At 43.0% G+C, this 20,894-nt stretch overlaps 1 protein-coding gene across 3 annotated transcripts in view; it reads left to right on the top strand.

Annotated features, from left to right (window-relative positions):
• Nucleotides 1-20,066, top strand: part of LOC118417916 (neuropilin and tolloid-like protein 2) — a 74,041-nt gene extending 53,975 nt beyond the window's left edge. For all 3 annotated transcript variants that reach the window (XM_035823677.1, XM_035823678.1, XM_035823679.1), the window contains 7 exons: nucleotides 12,922-13,080; nucleotides 14,320-14,568; nucleotides 15,118-15,144; nucleotides 15,651-15,784; nucleotides 16,348-16,585; nucleotides 17,197-17,316; nucleotides 17,745-20,066. In XM_035823677.1, the coding sequence (XP_035679570.1) occupies nucleotides 12,922-13,080; nucleotides 14,320-14,568; nucleotides 15,118-15,144; nucleotides 15,651-15,784; nucleotides 16,348-16,585; nucleotides 17,197-17,316; nucleotides 17,745-18,457 (1,640 nt within the window). In that variant the 3' untranslated portion in view covers nucleotides 18,458-20,066. The remainder of the gene's footprint in view (nucleotides 1-12,921; nucleotides 13,081-14,319; nucleotides 14,569-15,117; nucleotides 15,145-15,650; nucleotides 15,785-16,347; nucleotides 16,586-17,196; nucleotides 17,317-17,744) is intronic.
• Nucleotides 20,067-20,894: the final 828 nt, after the last annotated feature.

Raw genomic sequence — 20,894 nt, 5'->3', positions numbered from 1 at the left:
CCTTCTGTGGGAAATGAGTTGCAGCTTCCATCTTGCCGCCCGAACTGAACATTCTGACCAATGGTTCCATTACAGAAGACTCGGGAGACTTGTGCCCTGAAGTACTGTCATCTATTTCTTCCCGTTCCCTTTGAGTCAGTTCCAATAACCTGTAACTCTACACCTTCGTCATACGGTACAGTATGGCAGTGGAGAGTGTGTGGCTGGAGTCGTGCTTAATAGGGCATTCACACTGAAACCGAATCAGCAGGAATTAAGCAGAACCAGCCGGAATGAAGTATTTCCAAATTTCGCGCCACATTCGGGGCCATTCGGGTGGGAATTCCAAATGGACCTTATATCCCATTCACACGAGAAGGAATGAGCCAGAATGTCGTCAGAATGAATATTCTTTTCTATTCATGCAAATTCCTAGTGTATCCTAGACATTCTCACTGCATTCCAGATATTCTTTCGGCCACATTCTGGCAGAATTAGAGCTAGGTGGCTTGCCGTTTCGGCTCTCCATCGAATGAGATCAGAATGTTTCAAATAATGGAATGCAGATGGAATGCAGATGGGATTTCCGGAACACACTACGAATTGCCAGGAATTGCCAGGAATAGAAAAGAATTTTCATTCCGACGACATTCTGGCTCATTCGTGCTCGTGTTGGCCAATGTTGACTGTTTCTGTGGCTCTGGTCCAGATGGTTCAAGTCGTTTTATTTTATCTGATGCCAAAGGACAATATGGAAGTAGTCCCGGTCCTTTGCTAGCTTCTTGGCTCCAGTTCTAACTATCTATCAATTATTTGGAAAGTACCTGAAATGTTTATGATCACTCTTCTTTCTTCTGTGGCCTTGGCCAAAGCCGGAAAGAAACGACCTCCATCCGTCTTGGACCTGACTTAATTCCGAAAGTGACAACGTCGGCCGACCTCTTGCTCTTTCACTTTGGTTTCGGACGATAACTTAACCACGCCGTTACGTGAGGGAGACGAGGGGGAGGGGGTGAATACAAGAATTACGCGGGACGAATCTCCCTGGAGAGCCCACATTGATGAGTAGATTAATATCAAGTACGAAACGTGATAAACTCTGTGATGAAAGACAAGATAAATCGTGACGGGAATGTGGAGGGATGACATTACCCCGCACCTCAATCTGGAACCACAGCTCTCCTCCCAGCCTCCGCCACCCCTACAGAGATCCGTGCCTTCCTAATTTGCTTGCTTCAAGTTGTTTGTCAGATCGAGTAAAACCATTGATGAATCGCCGGCTCTTCTATTTCATAATCTCTGACACGTAGAAAGGATGAGCGGGGGTGATGTGATATCTGATTGCCTGTAATTGATTGTAGAGTAATATGATAAGACAGATTAAGGAAAGGAGGGGATCTCTGATCATCAGTTTGAAGCCCTTCAACTCACACTTTCTGTTGGTAATCAGTAGTCAATATCAGTCCAATACAGCAGGAATAAGTGATGGGTGCGGAGTAAAATTGGTAGTTGACAAATTCGTGCTCGCTTGAAAGGGAAGGGATTGGTATTGAGGACGTCCTGTGCGTGATTAGATTTGTCCTGTGTTGGATGGGTGTTGTTTGTCATGCCAATCAAATCAATTCGTACCGTCTGGAGAATAAGTCAAGGCCAAGGACAAATGTGTATTTTCAAACGAGATTTTATATATACGTGTATGTAACGTTATAAAATAAAACACTCTGTGTAAGGACCGTATGTTCCCAATGTGCCTGTGTGTGTCGGTATGTGTCCATAGTTATTTGAATGAAGTGTCGTGGAATGGCATGAAGTGAGTGGGAAGATTTGGCTGCTGAAAATTGATATTCAAAGTCCATTCTGACCTCATTTTCTTGTTTTTTGTCGCATGATACCTTACATTTTTGCGACGTGAGACTAAGTTGTTAGAAGCGTATGTTGTGTTTTAGTTACAAGCATCTCATTTTTAAGTTATCTCGCTTTTGTAAATAGAGCATTATTTGCTTGTTATATTTTGATATATCATCGATTTCATTTTTGTTAATGTCCGGGAAATTCCTCCCTGGCCAACAATAAAAAACACGGATTGAAGGCGATATTTGTCCACCTGGTTAAATAAATAAACAAACAAACAAACAATCATAAAACTAAATAGTGGCACGAATCTGTAGTTCAGAGTTGGTAAAACTAGCCATAAAGTAGACATTTTAGTAAATGGGAGAGACTTCTGATTCATGGGGAGGCGTTGTTTGGGGCTATTTGTATTTTTTGCAGTTTTGTGCCTTATGGTGCCTACCTTTATTTACACATTGATAGAAAGCACTCTATTTCCTTTCACGGCGTGCTTGAAAAGAACAGAAGATTACCTGGTCGAGACCAAATCGGAAGAAAGATTCCCTGTTTCACATAGGACCACATAGCTCAAGTCACCCCTTTACACATGTGCTAAGGGTAGGCACCTGATTTACTCTTCGATAAAACATGGATATGGTACTATGTGTAACAGTTCAATGACTTCGTGTCGCTATTTTCTACAAGACATTGCCATCTTCCGTTCTATCTATTGACCCACGCAGTCTACCTGCATATGCATTCCTCCCAAAGTCATTTCTTTCGGATCTATTGCGTACACAGATTGCATGGATTAGGTTCAAGGAGAAAGATATTTGTTGAGGTGACACCGGGCTCGGCACATATCCCAGGTAATGGTGTTTCCTCACGATCCGACACTGTTGGCAGGCCATGTGTGGTAACTTGTCGGTGTCGGTTCGGTAAATGACGAACGTGGACTTAACGACACTTAACGACCGTTGGCCGCAAAACGTGAGGTGTAGGCAGCCCGTCGGCTTTTCGGAACCACCCAACTGCGGCGTACTTATGGTGGTCTCCGTCAGATTTCTCTTCGTGATAAAGAAACAGTACAAATCAGCTAAAAAATTTGAAAGTATGAATAATGTCTATCTTATGAGGAAGTTCGAGGAAAGATAAACTAAGTAAAAGGTGTCCGGAAACTAATTATAATTATATTGCATAATATAGCATTAAAAATCATATTCATTGCCCTTGACAATGGCATCATTCGGTTTGTTATGATCGTACAATGTATGGTTGGTTGAGCACCAGGGATACTTATTTGAGGAGGTCGCGAAAAAAAAATTTCGAAGTTTTCATTGATCATCTGTATGTCGAAGTTGACGGCCCCTTGCAGAACATTAGAGAATATGAAGTCGCTTATTCTTAGCCGGCCCCAAAAGCTCAACAACTGCCGTTCAACTTTTACGGGTACATTGAGCTTAATGACCATATTCTGTGTAGGTTTGGGATCGATGTCGGCCGGCAGACCCTCTCAGTGCTGTCCGTACTGCGGGTTGGTACGGATCACCTCACAACCTATTCCGTACGTCAGATGGTCCGACATCAGCAGCACAAGTCAATAGTTCGTGTACATTACCAGCTGCCAGCTTCATGGATCATAGGAGAGGTCGTTCTTATGCGGCCTTTCCCGCTACTCTGCTGGCGAAAATTAGCGGCCTCCGCTAAAGGGGTTATGTTTCTATCGGTGTTACTTCGCTGCTTGTTGGTAGGTGAATGGTATGACTAAAAATCATTATAGGTTCGTGATAAGCAAAACCAGCATGACAATCTTCTCCGTTATGGGCGCTTGGAATTATGACACCTTCCGGTCGCCATCTTGTTTCCGGTCAAGATATGAGACACACTTCTTATTGTTGACGTCACGTCGCGTCAACTTCCAACTCTGGACAGATGGAAGTGGAAAACTTCGTGATTCTGTATAAGTCTAATCCAAAGAATTACAAAAATACCTCTTGTGTATTACTACTGTATATGTAGAACATTCTAGAAATTCTCACTGCTTTCCAGATATTTGTGTACATTCTTGTGACCGTATGGGATCAGAATATTCGAATAATGTTGGAATACCTGAAAATGCGGTCATACTGCAGTTAGAATAGGTCGCATACACTTTGAATGCCGTCCGATATTTCTCCACCTCAAATGCACCTCGAAAGTTTTGTTAACATGCTCCGGTTTATCTGTTAAATACACGGCGGGTAACTCAGTGTTATAATATTACTGCATCAGGCAGTTTCTCTCTTGGCTTGCACAGAAACAGCTCTCACTCAGAGCACGAAAGGCCATGTTCAGTCTCAAATCGCTACTCCGTTCGTCTGTCTCCCCGAAGTGCCTACGAAGAATTTTCGACACTTGTATTAAACCAATACTTCTGTATGGATGTGAAATCTGGGGCAAAGACCCTATAAATGACAGCTCGCCCATTGAAAATTCCCATAACCGCTTCTGCAAGAATGTACTTGGTGTGCACAGGAACAGTAGTAATGTAGCAGCTAGAGCAGAACTAGGAAGGTTACCATTAGATTTAGATATATTCCTGCGCACTGTAAAATTCTGGATACACTTAACACAACTAGACACCGATACACACCCACTGCAAGTTGTTGCACTCCGATTACAACATACATCTCTGACAAATAGTCGCCGACGGACATTATTACAGCGAGTTAAGGAGATCTTCGATCACTGTGGCTACTCATACTTATTATATGGTGATGGCACTAACTATGATCCTCAACATATATGCAATGTATTAAGGACAAGGTTTTCAGATATGTTTATTCAAACTTTCTTCCATAATCTGTCTGCCGATACTGGCAAGCTTAAATTTTACAGAAAATGTAAAACCGAATATTGTATAGAGAAATATCTCGAACTTTGTGACTTTGAGGAGCGTTCCGCTACCTGTAAGATTAGAATTAGTGCCCATCCCCTGGAAATAGAAAAGGGGAGATATATGAAGCTACCTATGTCTGAGAGGATTTGTAAATATTGCCCCTCAAATGCTGTGGACGACGAGAGTCATTTTGTCTCTAATTGTTCTTTTTATGATGATATAAGAAACAAACTATTTATAAGTGTATCCAAAATACACGCTTACTTTCTAACTATTCCTGACAATGAGAAATCAACCCTACTATTAAAATCAAAGAACCCACACATTATAAAAGAAGTGGGCAAATTCGTCTTCCACTGCCTAAAAAGAAGAAGTCAAACCCAACAAAACCAGTATAATGTACACTTAAGTAGCACAACATAGTCATAGAATGTAGTTCCTAGCACCTTTGTATTTTCCTTATTTTACATGTTGTTTGTACCTGCAATTAGCCCTCGGGCAAGAATTTGCAATAAACATACTATAATTACCTGTGCCTAATTATTTCCAGAAGAAAAATAAATTAGTTCATATAAGATTATATACAGGCTGTTAAATTTCAGGATACGGAACATGCTAGTGAAGATATGCGGTCTCCAAACTGTGTTTTCGACAATGAACGGTCCACCTGTTGGATCATGATTGCTGTGTGTCTGCAGTAGACCCGGGTCGGTAATTCCATTAACGTGTTACGGGGTTACATCAACTTCCCGGACTCAGAGGAAGCGTTTTTGTCAGGAATATCTACATTTCCTGGGTATTTCGTACATCGTATACTTATTCATTAAGAATTTGCTCTCTTTGGTTGATTAGGCCTGGAAAAACGCTGTGTTTCCGGTTATTAGACTGACCCCAGCAATAGCCTACCGACCCTAGCCCTTCTTTATGGGTGGATCGGTGGTAAGGGACATAGACCTTTCCATCTCAGAACATCTGAGTGATGAAATTCAGAACAGACTTCCTGTAATTCACGCACTGGCTTTGAACAATTGACGTAAGAGTGTGCAGTAAAAATTGCACTTTTTTGTTCAGTTTATTCATATACCTGTGCTTGTACAGTGTACATTTGCATAATTACAGCATGATGTTGGAAATTCCAGCTGTTCTAATGCATTTCAGTTTTACAAAAATCTAAAAAATAAACGGGCATAAAAGAAAAGAAAAACCCTACCTACCGACCATAATTTTTCAGGACCATAATCCGAAACACAACATTAGATTTCCTAGGCCCATCCAAACAACCTCAGCTTTTACTAGGCCCTGGTTAGCAGTTATGGTTCAATCTAGTTTAAATGGTGTCGACTCTGGAACAAACACTGTCTAACCCGTGATCCCTGTCCTCATTCAGGGCGTAATGCAGTCTGGACGGACAAATTCCAAGTCTTCGATTTGTCATTAAAACTAGACCCACAATTTCTACCTCCAAATAGAAAACGTTTGAACGATAATACAACGACGCCCGTGAAATCAGATCAGTCCAGACCGACAATTTAGTTGCTGTCTGTCTCTGGTAAAAGCGCCGTCGCATTTCGACACGCCGTTACGAGTTTAACACATATTACATGGCAATGTCTGGTGATTTACCTGTCTCTCCTAATAACACGGAGATCGAACCAAGTGAGCATCATGCGGAAAATGCCATCTGGTCTTATGTGCATGCCACCCTATATATATATAGCACACGTAACGGGACATGCGACAGCCCGTTACATTTGACAATATGGCTATTAGGATTATATAGGCGTGAAATACCGTTGAATTATATGTTTCATATTTCCAGGCGACGTTACAATTTTATTAGTCAGAAAATTCCTCTGATCTCCTTTGCCCAGCGTCTTAAAAAGATAGCGCTTTCTTAAAGGCCACAGACAGTTTTACTCTGTTAAGGGGGCGGTGAATAACCGGTCCTTGCTACATCTAGGAAGAAGTTTTCTGGTTGCGTTTGTGTGTTAGCATATACAACTTAAGATTCGTTTGATGGATTTGTATGGATATTGGCATGTGGGAAATTAATGAAATCCTACAATAACGTAGCGATTTGGAGGCCCTAATAGTAGTTTAAGGTACTACAAACTACATGCCGCCCCCCCCCCTCCCCGCCTCAGAAAGTAGTCTGCCCGGCGAGGTCGATAAGCTGAATCTGGACACTCGGCTTGTTGAGCATCAACTGTTAAAGCACATGATAAGGCTGGGGCTATGGCATTATGAAACTAAAACTCTCGATATATATTTCACGGGGTTGTGAGATCTTCGATTTCTTGTTAAAAATGATGGAAAGTTCTTCAAGAGTGAAGAACTGTGAGTTGTGTCCCTGCCAGGTGAAGGTGACAACTGAATTGCTCGCGCGTTTTACACCAAATTATGAAGTGTTCATCTGTCGTGTTGGACAGGCGTGAAGCGGCAGTAAACCTGTCAATAGTGCCGTGATTGAACTGTGCCCGTGAACCCTTTGCCTTGCCCCTAACTGCTGCAGCTGGTCGATCTAAGTACATAATCCCCCTCCATACGTCAGAGCGGGGCGATAGTCGGCCCGAAGGACGCAGCTTGGCACCCAGCTACAGATGATAACGTTCCTGTCATGTGCCCAATGTATCAAACTTGTCTGAAAAAAAAAAACCTACTGCTTGTACCATGTCAGTGTGTTTCTTTTCTTGTTATCTCCGTGAGAACGGGGGTATTGTAATCAGTTGGTGCACGTGTGATTGTTTGTCTCGGTGTGTGTTCGTATTTATGCGGAAGTGGTGTAGAAAAATATACTTGAAGAACTGGAAATATGGTTTGGCTATAGTACAGTGTACTTGAAAGCCAGAATGGCTACACTCATACAATAACGTCATGTCTTCAGTAGCGACCTCCAGTACTGTGAAATTAGGGATGTCCCTTGGAGCATCAAGTGCTTGTATCCACTTCTTATTTTTACTTCCTTCTTGTCAAAACTAAAAAAGTTGAGACACGATATAACCTGAGTTTTGTACGCTGCTTCGGCAAGTTAAGAGCAACGGTTGGTTGAAAGTTGAAAACATCTCCTCAGTGCGTCATACTGATAGAAAGTAACAAAGTGGGTAATCCCATCGAGATCGTGGCCGTTTAGAACCTTCATCAGCCAGCCGTGCACAACATCCCAGTTGTGTAACTCGACTCATGCTGCTTTGCTTGTATTCACAGCGGTAGACCAAAAATTCAACCAGCAACTGTTGAACAGGAGGGAAAGTTCCATGATCTTTACACTTTATGCTTCCCAACTGTACAATATCTAATCTCCAAGCAGATTCCCGGTGGAATAAGATAGTATCAAAGCTAGCCAAGGAGTAAAGCCGGCCTAAGGAAGGCAGACGGGCATAGGGAGGCGGCTGACTTCTTGGCCAGCTTTGATACTATCTGATGCCACCGGGAATCTGCTTGGAGATCATACAATATCTGCAGTTACTCTTACGTGGTTCCAGAACAAATGTCATGACCTTGTTGTTGTGGTGAACATCAATCCATCATCCAACCATGGGCCATTGATTAATCATACGACATCCTTGGAGGACAGACAAATCCACAAAGGCAGGGAAGCAAATCGTCTGCCTTTGTGAGACTGACTTGTAATAACGGTAGTGCATGTGGGAATGCCATTGCTGTGTAGAGATGACAACACAAGGACAGCCGGAGGGCATCCCCAAACATCCAAACGTCATAAAAACAACGTCACTGCGACGGGGGCTCAAATTGTTTGGGCACATGTCAAACCTGTGCACTTACTGTAAGCGTCCTGGTGGAACGTCTGGAGGAAGTTTGAATTTTCTCATCTATCTGCTGTTATATAACTGCCAGACGTGACAGGGACCTGTGGTTGGTTGAAACTTGGACTGAATAGCTGATTGAATACGAAATCTCATTGGAATTTATATAACGTCCTTGGAAAAAGGTAACGAAGTGATGAATAAATGGAGATAAGAATCTAATTCAAAGAGTACTCGAGAAAGCAAGAGAGTCACTAATGATTATGTTATTTGTCCGAGCTTGTAAACATGAAATATTAACATTAGGCCTGATAGTTTATGATTTACTGCCATACATAATTTCTTAAAACCGTTCTTAATGCTTTGCATGGCACATTTCTGATTACTAAAACGTTTAACGTCACTCCATTCAAACCTTCTGAGTAGGCGCCCCGTGTCCTAACGAAGAGTTTTTGTAAGGTCTATTGATATGGTAATCTGGACTTTGCAGTTTGTTTTTTACAACATATTCATTCCAGCTTTTCGTGCGTCTGTTTTGGCATCACCGTGAAATCAGCAAGTGGGTATATCGCGAATAGCCTTAGCTGCTGGCTGTAGCAGACTCTTATTAAGTTACTTACTGTAAAGTAGGTGTACCTCCTAGGGGGGTTTCGTGCCTACTGCAAAATAAAGCTGCTTGGGGACGATAAGGCGACGTAAATGCTTGAGTCTAATCCCCGTCGCGATGGAGAGACTTGAGATAGTGTTCTTAAGGCGTATCAGATGGACCGCGTTTTGCGTCAAGATCACGTGATCATATTACCTCGGGGAAGGGGTTTCACCTTCGACGGGAGTATTGTTTTTGTCCGAGTTTGAGTGTTTGCACCTGTGACTCAAGATCCTTTTGATGAATTCGTATGAATTTTCGAACGTGGATAGTTATTGAGGTCTCCCAGACACAAGACGATTTTGGCCGCCAAGCAGTATTTTTAGGTCTTGCAACATTGTAGGAAGACACCCCCTTCCTGAAAGTAGTATGGTCTAATCCATGTAAGGAAGGCTAGTCTGCCGCACCCGACGAATGATCTCTGATGGGAGGGAGATACCGGTAGATGGGATTAATAAAGGGAAGAAGGGAAGGGGAGGATTACTCATAACTGTTATGGTTAAGGTTATGGCGTTGAGAAATTCACAAAAAGATCTAAGTATTCCACGGAGGTGTTTCTTCTTCTTGCCCCTGGTTTCAGGTCAGGCAAGGTGAGCCTACGGCATTCCGAATGTATAAGATTGTGTAAAAATCATTTACTTGTAGGCTAGGATTGACGTGGTCTTACGCCAATACGTCGTGTAATCCCTGGCACGTGCCACGAAAGCGCGATGAGTCGTCAAAAGCGTGGCAATCTTTATACGTACCAGTTCCCACTCATTAGGTGCCGAGTCTTGCATGTCACAAGTTTGTAACTGTCATACGCTGCTTCTAATCCGCTTCGGAGTTCTTAGAGCACACGCACAATCCTAACTCATTCCACACACACAAACGGTGGTGATTGAACGCACCGGCCGTGTGCTGTAGATTGGATGTTTGTGAGTCTTCAATGGGGCCGTTGATCATCGTCGGCGACAGGTATGATAAACTTTCACTAACAAATCAAATCTTACCGCGACGTGGCTTAGCGCCCAACTCCGGAGGAAATGAAAGGTACACAACGCAGAGCCTTGCTTGTGATGGATTCGGAAAGTTTAGAAATGTTCACTCAACACTCTAGGCTTGACGTATACATCACATTTTTATGGGTACCTGCTCCGCCAACGGCTATAAATATAATGTCCAACTACATGGTTACATGCACAAGCACTACGTCTTCAAGTTCAATATACAGCCGCAAAGCCTTTCTATATATAATACTGAAGACAAGTCAAGGATGCCTTCTTATGGCAAGGTCGCTGTACAATTTTGATGTCGCGGTATTTTCAAGAAGATTGTGACAAAACCAGCCGCTTTTTTCCGTATTAAGTCCGTTGATTTTTTTCAGCACATATATACGACCATTTCAAGAGTGGCTACGATGTTTGCGCTCCCCTACCAATATGCAAGGGAAAAGTTTAACATATTGCAAGGGAAATGTGGAAATACTATATTGTCAATTGCGTAACCATAAGAAGGAGGAAATGGGCCAATGCGAAAAAAAAATGAAATCGTCAGAGAGACAAGTTTGGAAGATTATCGGGATTACTGTCTAATTTAAAAATGAAAATGAAATCATCAGAGAGACATGTTCGGTACGGACTTGGGGTTTACTGTTCACTAAAATGTAGCAGATGTCTTCATTATGAAAAAGGAGACAATATGATGTATATGCTGTAAGAATTAATGAAGTCTTGATTTGTACATGTATCAAAGGTCGACATATTAGAAAAAAGTAAATTTCATCAAACTGACGTAGAATGAGAATGCATTGTTGCAGATTTGGTCCACTGTAAGTTTATGTAAGTGACACTGTCCCTGACTTACAAGCAGCTTTTAAAAATGTTGTCAGGCCCATGGATATGGGCGCAGCATACTCAATATTCCCGTGGACGCCCCGATTCTGTGCGCACCAGTGACCTATTACAAGATGGCAAGGCTGATAAAGATAACTGTGCGTGTGTGTGGTGTGCCATTCTCCTACGCAGTGCCACACCCGCGACCTATACGATATACTGTGTGGAGCTCCTGAGGCTCTCTGCCAAACCTGGCGTTGCTTTTATTAAGGTGACACTCAATCAAAGAATAGCCTACACGTTTTCTTAAGGTAAAGTTGATTATCTGATTGGCTGACAGCCGACAGTGACCATATCCACATAAATGGAAACTTCAGCCCGGTTTAGCAGAGCCTCGCGAAGGTATATGGTATTTTCCGCGGATGAGGCTCTGCATAAGAGGATGTCTATAACTTCAGCACAGTTTGAGTAAGATACATGAATCATATTGAACAACATCATTAAGTTGCAGACATGGGTATCAAACTCTATTGCCCTGCCTGGTCCATCGCACAGTCTGTCACCTTCACTTACCCGAGCCTCTCCATCCTCCAGGCGTTTCCACATTACTTCCGAGTCTGTGATGAATGGTGCAGCGGTATGAAACACTGACCCTTCCGGGCCCACCGTGGCGGAAACACAACAGCAATTTGATTGCTTCGTGCCGGTTTAAGGCACGATAATTTCCGGGTCGTTTGGCGTTATGGGAGCAAAGTAGTTGAGCCTCAATAAATCAGTCGGGCTTAGGTTGCCGGCAAAAATTGAAGTCAAACAGTTTTACCCGATTACCTGATAACAACTCCGCCGAACGCAATGAGCCGCTGTTATGTAATTTTAGCCAAACGCGTCCGGTGGTAAGTTGTAGTCATATTACTGCATTAAGAAGTAAAAAAAATTCTGCTATCTACCGGTGTGGCACCGAATTTCTGCTCCGCAAGGTTTCTCTCCGTGGAGTAGTGCCCGTGCGTGTATAGATAGGGTTAGCATTTTGGCTGGGGCTAAGTTAGAGTTAGAGTTAGCCTTCACAGCACGATCACTCCTCTCAAAATTCACTCAGACTTCTGCTTGGAAATAAACCTCACACAACGAGTGTGAGGCACTTTTCTCTACGTACTGGGAACCCCAAAGCGACGTCGGGGCAAATATTTGGTAGGGGCAACATTTTGGCATGACACCGCCCTGGACACGGCAGCTCTTTACCCCGGCAGACTAGCACGTCCACTGCCCAGACTCTGGTCCAATTTGCCGCTAGGCATGATGAATGTGGGTTTTACGAGGCCCGGTCGATACAGCGGTGTGTTGTGTTTGTGGTGTCTGTACGGCTAATTGGACAGTTTCCCTTTAGGGACCACCAACGGCCCGTCACGGTCGTAACGTTACACTATCAGGACTCAATAATCGTTCTGCCAAATCTAGTGTTTGTACGAGGTGACTCTTAAGAAGACTGACGCGTGCTTCGGACACTTCCAGCAGCATACGTTACAGTAACGGCGCAGTTACAGCAGTTACCGATAAGGTCTACTTAGGAGGTATTGATTGAGTCTAGCGTCGTAAATTGCAAAGTAAATTCTGCTTAAACCCACACATGTACGTACGTCATTGGGTAGTAATCGTGAAGAAATAAACCCTCCTCCGATACATAAACTGCACATACTTCACTGTCTGTCAATAATTTCTTCAGGTTTGTAAATAAATGGAGAACATAGTTCAGTAACCCGATGACGAGGGATATAGACTCAGTAACGTTTGGGGCAGGATTTTTCACGCTACAACAGCGACACCTAGCTGCAGTACAATGACCAATCACCATTTTTGCACAGAGGAAGTTGTGAGGTAGTCAAAGAGACGTCGGCTGTTGTAACTCCTTCGTGGTGAATAAAGAACTTTGTTATACATACATGTAGATGTACTTCACTATCGATATTTTTGCTATGTTGATCTTCTATCATATTGTCGGTGTGCCCCTGACAGGAGACGACACCGCGCCGGAGCATCTGTCCTTACAGAAGCCCTACAAACCGCCGCCTGCGTGCATGGAGGAGATATACGTAACCAAGACCGGCACCATCCAATCACCGTCCTACCCCAGACAGTACCCACTGGACACGGAGTGCATATACATCCTCACTGGTAGGTAAAAATGTGGCAGGCCTTAACAAGTACATTTTATGGAGGTCATCTATTGCAGACAAATGTATTGCGAGAGCGCGAAGAAGGGTGCATTAAGGTTTGAAATAGTGCCTCTAATCATTATAACAAGAATTGGGGTGACAAACGATGGCATTTCAGCCAACAGGGCATTTATTCCTGTATTTAAGAAGTTTACAAAGTGTGACACTAGTGTGGTAGCCTAGTATACTTATGTTGACAACTATACTTGAGGTTACCAAACTAGTGACAATTCTACTTCTACAACTACACTCAATGCTACTACACCAGTATTAACTCTACAAGTACAATGAAATTACTTGTGTTCTTATTTTCTTGCCAGATGGGCCTGTCCTATCCTTTTTTTGGAAATGAGGCGAAAATCAATGCGCCTGTTATCCATAACATTTACTTGCTGTGGCCCGATGGTTTTAAAAGTGATTTAAAGCATGACGAAGTCGCAAAACGCTAGAGAAAACGTAATACATTCAGGTAATCCAATGGTGCAATGAACACCTGGCATCTCTCCATGGTGCTGAACAGGCCATTGTTCCAAAGGATATCGTCACATCTGGGCTTTATATAAGTGCGTCAGACACATGTTGATATGTCGTTAGCAGCAAAGGTGCAGTCTGCACGGAAACCGCATGTCGTCGCTATGAATCAGACGAATAACCTATGGTGCACTTCGACAGGGCGTATAGTGATCGGGTTCATAAGGATGATATCTCGTCTATAGTTTCCAAATGCTTTGTCGAAATAGAGGGGATACCGTATGCAACGGAAATAATTCTGATGCAAACAAACATCCAGCAAAAACCGTGAGGAACTACGTATACATTGTAACTAAAGGAAAACTAATGCAACACACGCATGATAACACACTGCATGCAACTGAGGTTCCATCTTGGTCAAGAGTTGAAAGGTGTCTAGTTGTTACGCCTGAAAGCAATTACTCAAGCAACTGGATATGATTTTGATGGACATGATGTCCAGCTGCTTGAGTAATTGCTATTTGGCGTCATCCTTTTACCTGGATGTCCAACCTTAATCGACGTTTCTAGTTAATGTTGACTGTTAGCTTTGCCACTGACTTTGTCGATAAAGACAAACAACTCACCAGCAAGTATGATCACCCAGAGGCCGGCGTATGCACATTACATTATGGGGCAGTACTAGTGTTTAACTTGTGCTGCTAACTGTTGTCTATTCCCTTGGCAGCACCGGAAGGGTTCGTGATCCAAGTGGACTTCCACGGCATGTTCGACATCGAGCGGTCCTACAACTGTAAATACGACCACGTGGAGCTGCGGGACGGCATGTACGGATTCTCCCCGCTCATTGGCCGGTACTGTGGGGACAACGCGCCTGCGCCCGTCAAAACCACGGGGAACAAGCTATGGGTGAAGTTCTACTCGGACTGGGTGATAGAGGGAGCAGGGTTCGAGATGAGATACAGGCCGGAGCCAGGTGGGATAGCATTCTTTTTTTATCTTTCATAAGTTCCCTTGATCACTTCCTGCTACTCTACGGTAAAAGTGGCTAGCATATAGGAAATATATAACGCTAACTGAAAAAACAACAAGGACAAACAGAAAGACCAAAAACAATACCTGCTCGTATATTAGCAGCCTTCCACTGACTCCATGAACTAGACTGTCAGGTGTGAATAACGACGAGTTCTACCACCTCTGACCATTCGGAAAAGCTTGACCTTTGTGGTCATCTTCCAATTCCTTTCGCTTTCCTGTCACTATACTGACAGTGCATTCAATAAGCAAGGTTATAGAACTATAGTCACATACCAATGCAAACAATCACACACCGAAACACACCGACTCTATTCTGTTTGATGAGTTTGATTTCCGCCCAATTTTGAACTTTGAATGCAACATGTAGCGTCAGACATGCCAATAAGGACCTTGTAACGTTATTCAGAAGCGTTAGATGGCGCTTCTTCAGAAACCAATGTCTGTGTTACAATCTGTCAGTCAACCGCGTGTTTTTCCGTCCCTGCAGATCGCACGGTCAGGAAGAAAGAGCCAGGTAAGACATTTACTTACTGATAAACCACAATGCACAACTATCGGTATATTGAAATATATATATATATATATATATATATATATATATATATATATATATATATATATATATATATATCACTACGACAGCAAAGACAGACAGACCAAAAACAATACCTCCCTGTAGCAATCTCTTCCATGACCTGGGTTATCATGTTTGGTTAATGACTAGTTCTACCAACTATACCTATGGCTATGCTTACTGACACAACGACGGAAAAGTATAACCTTTGCTATGATCTTCCCACTCACATGACTCACTAGTAATTGGATATCTGTGGACCAAACTGACACACGGAAAACATCGACTACGTAGGCGGAGTCGAAAGGACTACTTGTTATGTCCTTTGAAACTATATGCCAAACGAAAAATAAATCTAGGTTTAAAATTTCTAAATGACAACAGGAATTGTTCATTCTTTTGTACTGAATGGTAGCTAAAATGCTCCGCCTATCGATGCTATACAGATTGCAACTTCCGAGTGAGCGGTATCAATGGCACGGCAGCTTCCAGCAGCTTGCGGCCTCTGATCGACAGATTCCCGACACTACCGGACGGGTTAGACTGTACCTGGATCATCTCCGTGCCTTACGGATACAAGGTACATACATACAAACATGCACACAACCTGCTGTAACAACCTGCAATGTGACGTTGTGGCTGTAGTCATGAGTCATCAATCCATTGATATGATTTCCTGCCTGCGTAAAACACTGGACCTGAGCCAAACCAGACTTCCATGTCTTCAAGCATTCTATTACACCAGACTACCACTCAGTAATATTCACATAACAACCAGCGCACACCAAGACAAACAAACAAACAAACAAACAAATAAACAAACACACCATTACAATACATCATCCATACAGGACCTTCCTACGACTTTGCTCCCGACCACTCCCCATTTAACTTAAGGGTTGGAAGCCTCGAGTAGCATACAATCCAGCCAGTTTGCTCCAAGCGAAACATGACGTTCCCGACTTCCCGCACTTTTTTTCAAAATTATAGTCGGTTGACGTAAATGACCTTTAAAGACTAGGAGGCAACCTTGCCAACCAAATCCTAACCAAAAATGACCTTGACCTTGTTCACGACTTACGTCCATTGCAACCATGATCTAGAAAGGTGTTCAGTGACGTTAGCGATTTATCTGTGTTCCAGGTGAATCTCCGCTTCACGGAATGGGACTTGGGGCACTTTAACCAGTGCGACCGGAGTTACGTAGAGGTGTACGACCGGACCAGCGTAGTGGAGGAGATGGCCGCACGGTACTGCGGTAACCAGGCCCCGGACCTCCAGTCACGCAGCAACGTCATCTTCATCCGCTACTGGATGAGATATGACGAGGAACAGCTCTACACGGGAACGTTCAGGGCTCTGTTTACTGCATATGAAGACCGTAAGTTCTACATTGGATATAACCCACATTTCCCTACGTAGAGCCACTCCCGCGGCCTACTAGTATATAATATACAATATACGGCATAGCATAGAGGTCGGATAAGTGGCATAATGCCTATATACACACTACTAAATCGGGCTGAGTTTTTCCTACCTAGAGCCACTCCCGCGGCCTATATAATATGCAATATACGGCATAGCATAGAGGTCGGATAAGTGGCATAATGCTTATATACACACTACTAAATCGGGCTAAGGTTTCCACTTTTGTGGGTGTGGCCTCTCAGCCAAACAGAGAATCAGGTTTACCTATAAATGTATTAAGTCGATTCTATGATTTCCTGACATCCCCTTCCACAATAGTGGAGACCTCAGCCCAGTTTAGCACAGCCTCCCAAATGAATATGGTATAGGACATTAGTTTCACCAGTTAAGTCTTTCCTCATCAAGTCAGATGTGAGGATTTCATAATCATCCCCCATCGCTCTGTCTGCCTGTTTGTCTGTCTCTCTATATGAATGTCGGTCATATAATGTTTTTGCTTATATTCTTAGACACAAATGTAATTTTCAATTAACACTTGTCCTGTTTCATTTTTTGCTCGGATAGCGGAGGGTGGGAGATGTAAGCCGGGGATGTTCAGCTGCATCGGTCAGATGTGCATCAACGAGTCGCTGGTGTGTAACGGGGAGCAGAACTGTCACTATCCGTGGGACGAGCAGAAATGCGGTCAGTTCTTCTGTAATTTTTGTTGATGCTCTCAATGAGCGAGTCTAAGAGTATAGTAATGTACATGAATTGCATTATAAGAATTCCAAGCATTTTCTTGGTCGCAGCATGCATAGTTTTTGTCTTTATACCACGCTAGTTATGTGTGTATAAATTAATAGAGCGACATAACATCGATTAGATTCTATGTCTATTGTTGGGCAGCACTAGTACTGCTCAAGAAAATGGTCCACCTTAAAAATTGATTTTACAATTTTTCTAATTCTACCATCAGAAATGACTTACCTTTTCTAAAAGTTGCACCATAATAATGGGCAATTTCGATGTTGACAAGACATGTGCACGATGTGTTCTAATGTATCCTGTAAACTTGACTGTAAACTGCATCCTAACGAATTTCTAACTTTGTTTCTTTACCCTTTCTGTAGAGGAGCCATCTGGGACCCCGCCCATCTCCGATGAAAACCTCGTCACGTTTGGGATCGCCTCCTCCGTGGTCGGACTGATTCTGATCGGCGCTATTGTCCTGGGCTGCAGGCAGCCTCGCCGTCGACCCGCGGGAGGGAAGCCCCACCAGAACGTCAACCTGCCCGCCAAACGTGAGATGAACCACTGCTCCATCGCCGGCGGGAACCCGACCATGAATTGTGACATGAACCAACAGCAGACACTAGAACTTGTCTCTATGTCTTTGTTCGAGTCTCCCATCAAGCCAGATGGTCCTAACGTCGATCGCTATCCCCCGCGCGTGCCTTCTATGGTGACATTTTCTCCAGTTAGTTCTCCAGGAAGGTGTTTGGAGGATGACTACGAGTCCCCTCCGCGGCTGCCAAACGCAGACGTCCATCGCTGCTGGAGTAGGAGTAGCAGTAGATCGTTAACAGGCGGTGGGGGAGGGAGGTACAGTGTGGCCGCACGGGACGATACACACGGAGAACTACAGAACGATACAGAAGAGCCACCACCACCACCACCAATAGATATCCAACAGGAGCTTGAACCCTTGCCGGTGACTGTCATCAATGACTACTGCAGCCAGCCGCTGCCCACCGTAGAAGAAGTGAGCGGCTCTGAAGAAGAAGCAGAGAGGATAGAAATCCAGGTACAAGATCCCCAAATGGTCAGGTCTACAACGGTATGACAGTGGACCACGGGTATACAGATTTTGTATCTATCGATGTCGATAATATATATATAGATAGTAAATAGCGTGGCCAGTGGAGGAGGATATACCGGCATGGTGATGTCAACTTCAAATATCCGCGATGATAACACAGTGAGCAACAGAAATAAACTTTAACTGTGAGTGTCTTGTCATTGCCATGCAGCAATAGGGGCGTGCGGCTCATCATCTACTAACGTTACTAGGAATCAGACTTTGTTAGTCTGAGTTCTATCAGGCTTTTGCTGCTCAATGCTAGGAAAGGCCTCAAGAAATGCCGTGCGACGTCATACAAATTAACAAAAGCAAAGACACAAAGAGAACATCTTATCGTCAACCTCTTCCCACAAAGCAATACTTTCATGCAACAAGATGTATTTCAGAGTCCCGATGCTGCCCTTTGTCAGTGAATGTATTTGTTAATAACGGCCTAGTGAAAAGTTAATATTTGAGAGGAAACAGTCATTCAAGGTTTCTTCCCAACATCCATGATACATACAGCAGGAATTGTAAATGGCTCTTAACAGCGCACTAGGCGTCGATGTATCATATATGACAATATGTACACAGACTTGCATTCAAGTTCCCTGACAGAAAATCTCAAATGTAGAAGGTGGATACACGATTCAGTTCAAGTTAGAATCTATTTTGTACGTAGTATTTTAGAACTGTTTAAATGTATTTGAATGTATTTCATATTTCATAAGAGGATTATGCATAAACACCCCAAGACTGTGTCAGCATTTAGTACAATGTAGTTAGTTGCCCTGATGTAATGGAGGACTTAGTGAACATACCTGTCATCAGTCAGCCATCAGGATGTTTTTCAATGAATGCTGGGAAGCATGTCAGACCTCCTCTTGACCTGTTCTAAAGGTGCTGTTCTCATATTCCATGTCACAAAGATGTGGATGATGTCGAACATAAACGAATAGAGTGAACGCCACTGAATTTGAAAAAAAAGAGAAGTTATCCATTCATTAAGCTGTCACAAATATGGAAGATATTTGTAAAGATTTGTGTTAAGAGGGCTAAGGGTCATATATCAGCAATTGCTATTCTTTTGTAGACGTTTTGTAGATGTTTAAACGACATTTGATTTTGGAATAGTTTGTGTGCTAACGTTAATAATCCAGTTACCTATACGAGACATGTAAAACTTTTCATTGAATAACACTGATTAAATTATACATCTTGAATAGCTGTGACTAGCAGAATTTAAAAAAGTGAATATAGCCAACAATGAGAGTGTTGATATATCCTGGTAGCCATACCATAACCAGGGCTCCCCAAATTCTATAGTGCTGGGCGTGATACCTGGCCTGTTCACTTGTGCATGCCTGGAAATTTGGGGTTGCTTTTCATTTACTAAAGAAGGCTGGCTGTCATAAGATATGCTGTCAGAAAAACCCTATCCTTGTTTTGACAGAGGCCGTTAAAACATCAATAAGCCAGCCCGTGGAGAATGGTTACCAGGCTGAGATGGAAGGGAATGAAAAGAACTACTTGTGTATTGTGAACTGTTCATTCCATACCTAGATCATGGCTTTTTGGAAATGCCAATAAAGAGCTTTGTCGTTTTCTACATCCTATGGTTGTTGCTGTTCCTGTCCGGTTAATGACCTGCTCTGAGGTGCATAGTAAGTTCTTATATCCTGCTAGCCTGGTATCCAGTCCTATTATAGCTCCCGATTATCTTCTATCCTAGGATCATCCTCTCCACAGAAAAGACTCGGGAGCTATCATACAACTGGATACCAGGCTAGCCTAACAAACCATAGAATGACCAAAGCGAAGTGTCGAGTTCTCAATGGCCAACATGCTCTGAGGAATAAACGGTGTCACAGTTGAAGTTGTTTGTCTATATCATATCAAACAGGCAGTTACTCTAACCATGTTTGTCTTGAATTGGCACTGAAGCTTACCATCTGTTAATTACTACACATATACCTCTGAATTGTGTTAGAAAAAAAAAAGACACAGATAGTTTGAAAAACAAAAAAGTCACTTACTTATGAAATTGTTTAATAATACATGTATGCATGCTTGCTTGATAATGCTGGCAACAAATGCTATGATGTACAAGTCATGTAGCCTGTGTTTACACAAGCTCTCGCTGGCTGGGCTTAATGACCCCCTCCGGCAATCGTAGGGCCGGCCGCTAGGGGCGCGATTTTAGTCAGGCTACAAGTCATGGATTTGAAAAAAAAAATATATCCAGGCCCAGGTTTAATGATAATAGACCAATCCTACAGACATGCCTACTTGTCAGAACTTAGCAATGCAAAAACATATAAATACTTGACAGACATGCACTCACCATCATTGGTCAAACAGGTTGCCAATCAAACATTGCCACTATCTCATTGTGATGGACAGTTACTCTCCAAGCAGAGGTTGAGTCGTGTAGATATAG

This window comes from Branchiostoma floridae, chromosome 6, assembly GCF_000003815.2.
Source record: "Branchiostoma floridae strain S238N-H82 chromosome 6, Bfl_VNyyK, whole genome shotgun sequence".
NCBI classification, from domain to species: domain Eukaryota; kingdom Metazoa; phylum Chordata; class Leptocardii; order Amphioxiformes; family Branchiostomatidae; genus Branchiostoma; species Branchiostoma floridae.
The sequence above is the reverse complement of the archived record's forward strand: the minus strand, read 5'-3'. Positions and strand labels throughout refer to the sequence as shown.